Here is a 4,824-nt window from a genome sequence, read left to right as displayed (position 1 = left end):
TAGTTACAAACTTTTGAACTCCAGTAATAAACTCCGGTCAAATGAAGAGTAAAGTAGCTACATGACGCAGCTCTAGTTGCCACAATGTGTTGCAAGATATACAGTTAAGGAATGCTCAAGGAAGTGTTTTCTTGCAAAGCCAGATGCATCCACAATAACAGCATCCAACAGCAGGCCCCCTCCCCATCAAAAAAACACAATCTTGTGTAAGTTTATATACAGGAAAGACGCTTCCTATAGCTTACTAAATGCTAACTCAGGTCATTTGATGGAACTTGCTGCAAGAATTCACACAATGTATGTTTTCTTCAATACTTTCTTGCCCCGTTTTCTGTTTGTACTCAAAGCGTTAAGGATTTCTGCATCCTCATCGTTCCACAGAATCCTAGCAGCATCAGGCTTCTCCATCAGTAGCTTCGCTACTAGGAACCCAGCAATAGACCATGTTTGGTACAGCCGGGACTGTTTCCCAATGAAGCGTGCCCGCTTGGTGTCATAATATTCAGGCCATTTGTCTGTAGCAATACGCCTCTCAGCTACTTCTATTGCTTTCGCGGCAAGCTCAGGTCTGTTCATCTTGATACATGCCACTGTGAGCTGCATACAAGGACAGCAATTGCCCAACAAAAACAATCTAGTAAGATTACATGGAGGAGCAGAGTAGGAAACAAACAAAAAGATCATCGATAAATCCTAGTGAAGGACTGGTTGTCACTACAAACTGCTACAGTTTATCAAGATAGAGAAAACGCAACATTGCTATATGCATGGATAATAAAAACACAATTCAATATGAAAAGGAAATGAATCAGTATTAGTGGAACACATAGTCTTCAAGAATGTTCAGAAAATGCAAACCTGCCACAATAATGTTGGCCAGGACCCTCCATTGTGGTATGACCAAGGCCTGTGTCAACAGAAATTGCTTAGTGTATGTGCAAAGGAACTGCAATATGATCCCAGGTAGAGGGAAACAAATTGAGAATATTATTCTAAGACTCACGTGTTTTTAGGGTCACTTCCGGTGATGATTTTCCATTCCTGGTTCTCAAGAGCAGGATAACATATTTTTAGTGGCATCTCTGCCACTAAATCAGACCACTTAGATTCAATAAGATCTAAAATGGCATGCGACTGATGAGTCGTTGCCAAGCTGCTTACTATCGACCATAAATTTCCCAGTGAAAAGAACCGGAAGTCCATATGAGCTGGCTGGAGGTTTCCAATAAAGTAGCCCCCTTTAGGAGGTACCCATTCAACAAGCCATGGAGGAATCTGATCAGGGTATATGTTAAACTTGTTGACAGCATCGTAAGAATATTCTTCTGTTTTATACCGATATATCTCATTCAATTTTTGCATGTCAACCCAATAGTACTCCCTGATATGAAAGGACAGTGCGATAAGTCTGTTGTTTAGGGCGCGGATTAAGTCAGCTGACCCATCTTCCGGAGTCAGCATCTCACGTGCACACAAGAGAGCTGAATAGAAGAGTGCCTACACAGAAAACAATGTGTGAGCTAATGTTTAGCACACAGAAAAGTTGTACGTGTTATTTTGTCATAATTTTTTGATCAAGGTGTCAGCAGAGCTTGAATTGAGATTTTCATGACTAAGTGCCCTTGTGAACTTGTGCCTGCATATAAAATCTCATTGAGGCTTGAGTTGTATTTGCTTAAGTTAACGAAGATTAGCCATGTTCAGTCAATTAAATTTCTCAGATTTGGATGTAGATTCAGTTGCAAACACATAGCAAATATTATGCCATCATTATCCAGATCACCAATTTTATCTATCGGATCCCAGCTTCTTCTCTGCAATAATTTTTTTATGGTTTTACAATCCCCATAATGAGCCTTTTTAAGATAATGTACTGATAATCAGCCTATCCATCGAGTCTATCAATCCTGAAAGCCCAAGAATTCAATCCATTTTCCAACAAAAATTCAGTTTCCTCTTAGAAAACCCAATAGTATCCATGTTTTGTTGCAATGGGCATTGAAAGTTAGACAGTTGGCCTCAAATGTTTTCATTTAGATTATGACAAATGCATGTGTTTGTCAACTTTCTGGTGGAAAAACTTCATAATCTGTCCAACAATAACATGATAACCTAAGAAACAAACATGTAAATATGCAATAGGTTCAAATCAACATAGCAGGAATCGAATGAATGAAACTTCTACAGGTTCCTGGGATACATTCTACTAATTAAAGATATTATAGATCAAAATATTGTCTGATTACTCTGAACAACAAGATAACATTAAGATACTGGGATGCTAGTTTTTTTGGTAAATAAGTCTTATTCTACTTTTAAAAAGTTACCTCTGAAACAATCTAGGTGGGGGTCGGGATGGGGGTGAGGGGGAAGACGATCAACTTGAAAACAAACACCCAAGCGAAAAAAATTATACAACTAGACATAGTAAAGAGAAAAACCTGAATTTCAAGTGGATGTCCATGGATTCCCATTCGACGATCAATCATGCATGAACCATCAGTTACGAGTAATGTAGGGAACATGTCAAAACCATCAGCTAAACAAAGCTTCAGAATCATTTTCATTCCAGTCTGGACATCAATTCTCTCCTGTACTGACAGATCTCCTGAACATTTTCCATATGCCCTAAGCAATATGATCCACCACAGACCTGAAGCCCATTATGATCAAGTACCCACTTAAAGATTAGGTGATGATGGGTAGCAAAAAAAACTAATATCATGATCAAACAGTACCTGAATCAACAGGTGCCACACGTCCTATTGCAGCCTCCCCAAAATCAGGATCCAAGACCTCCTCAGTTGCATCCTCATCACCATCAAGTGGAATTGTCCGCACTTTGAAGCTGGCAGGCATTAAACCTTGACCTGGACTATGGCAATCCATTGTCTTCTCCCAGCTCTACAGATCAATTCAAGGTGTCAGACAAACTCGCAGAACTTATGGGAATAATTCAGGATATGTGACATGTGTCGGCCCCGTTTGGCACAGCTCCAGCTCTCGGCTCCAAGTCAGCTTTAGAGTTTATAAACTAAATTTAATTTTCTAAATATTTTTTTAGTGTAACTTCAAATCAAAAGTATTCAGATAAATAGTCTCAATGTAGCCCCAGCTCCAGCTCCATGAAAACTTGTAGCTAGGAATATCCAGTTCAAGAATTTTTTAGCGGCAGTTGTGCCAACAGGCCCATAAAATCACAAATCTTGCATGGCATTGAATTGAGTGTCACATACTGAAATCCCCCTATCTTAGGCAGCGCATACAATTATAACCTTTTTTTCTGTGGAAACAGTTTACATTTACAGGAGACAAATTTCTTAATTTATAGGATGCCAGTGTTAGAAGGCTGAAAACACTGACAATAGTTCATGAATGTCATTGTACAATGTACATCCACTTTTGCAAAGAGGCATGCGTAACCTTATTTTTTTACAACATAGTTTGTAACCCTATTTGCCACTGGAAAATATACTTGCTGGAATTTGAATGGATCAAGACAAACTCTATATTTCTATGTAAAAAACTAAATACACATAAAGCAACATACTCAAATAAACACAGGTTGAAAAGTTGAAGTTAGCACAGTTAGCTTCCATGCTATAATATTTTCCTCAATTTATTCATATTACATAAATATTCACTAATATTACCATAACAGATATGAGGACCTCAACCTAAAAAACATCAAAATAATATTAAATAGCAAGGCAGAATCAGTACCTGAAGCTGAAGGGTGTGTAGAATGAAATTACGCACAATTTCATATTCCCCCTTCAGTAGAAAAGCAATGCCCGATGGTATGAAGTCCCGAATAAACACCTGATCATAGTTCACCGGATCACTATCATTTGGATCGTTGGCAGCAATCGTCCCGACAGGGCTACCACAATAGTAAACCATCGACTCCTGCAGAAGTTCCCAGGCCTCATCCTCGACCGATGATGTCTTCCGCCTCTGAGGTGCAGGCTTGACAGCGTTCCCATTTAAACCTCCATTGCCGCCTACAGCCTGATCCGCCATGCCCACGTCATCAAGAACCTGGCTGGCATTATTCATCGCATCCTTGACCCAATTCCCGTACCCCTCTGTGACCCTAGCAAGGTCATCAATCTGCTGGCACTGCCGCCGAACGGACCTCAACCTCGGGAACTTTAAGAGGCCTTGCAGCGCCCTGACGTTGGGCAGCGAGTATGCGTTCCTCTTCCTCCTCCTAGCGTCTGCCACGAGGGGCAAATTGGATGCCGGGGAGTGGGCGGCGAATGCCCCTGGCATGGTGTGGAGAGCCACCTCCGCGATCCCCATTGGCGCCTTATGCCTCCAACCCGCCAAGCGTCTGCGAGAAGCCGTGCAAATCCGTATTAGCTGCGGCCGGTCTCTAGAAGAAAGATCTAATGGGAGGAATTCAGCAATAATTGAGTAAATTTGAAGCGTGGCAAGCCATTAATTCAAAACTTCCAGCTGGGAGAAGCACACGGATTGCTACGCAGGAGCAAATGAACAGAAGGCAACAACTCCTTTTTTTTATCTCGTCCAATGAGGAATGAATCAAATAAAACCTATGGAACGGAAGGAGCAGCGAACGGCGGAAAGGACGGGGGATCTTACCGGCCGACCACGACGCTTTCGTTGGGCCGCGCTCGCCGCCGGTCGCCGGGAAGGCGGAGCGGGCGGGGACGGAGCGTGGCCTCTCGTGAAGGAGAAGGCCGCGGCGCGGGAGGGGGCGGAAGGAGGAAAGGGGAGGGGAGAGGAGGGGTGAGAGCAAGGGCGAGGAGATAAATCGAGGAGGACCCCGAGACGAAACGGGGAAGGCCACGGTCCACC

The 4,824-nt window shown here is 42.4% G+C and overlaps 1 protein-coding gene across 1 annotated transcript; it reads right to left on the bottom strand.

The window, feature by feature from the left end:
- Positions 1-4,824, bottom strand: LOC120703439 (neutral/alkaline invertase 3, chloroplastic). Its single transcript, XM_039987541.1, has 7 exons — positions 4,609-4,824; positions 3,724-4,336; positions 2,739-2,904; positions 2,442-2,653; positions 1,004-1,497; positions 859-907; positions 1-597 (listed from the first exon to the last, which is right to left on the bottom strand). Exons 2-7 carry the CDS (start codon positions 4,303-4,305, stop codon positions 289-291), a joined length of 1,812 nt encoding a protein of 603 aa, XP_039843475.1. The 5' UTR covers positions 4,306-4,336; positions 4,609-4,824; the 3' UTR covers positions 1-288.

Source organism: Panicum virgatum, chromosome 1K (assembly GCF_016808335.1).
Source record: "Panicum virgatum strain AP13 chromosome 1K, P.virgatum_v5, whole genome shotgun sequence".
Taxonomy (NCBI): domain Eukaryota; kingdom Viridiplantae; phylum Streptophyta; class Magnoliopsida; order Poales; family Poaceae; genus Panicum; species Panicum virgatum.
Note: the sequence above shows the minus strand (reverse complement) of the source record. Positions and strands in the feature narration are given on the sequence as shown.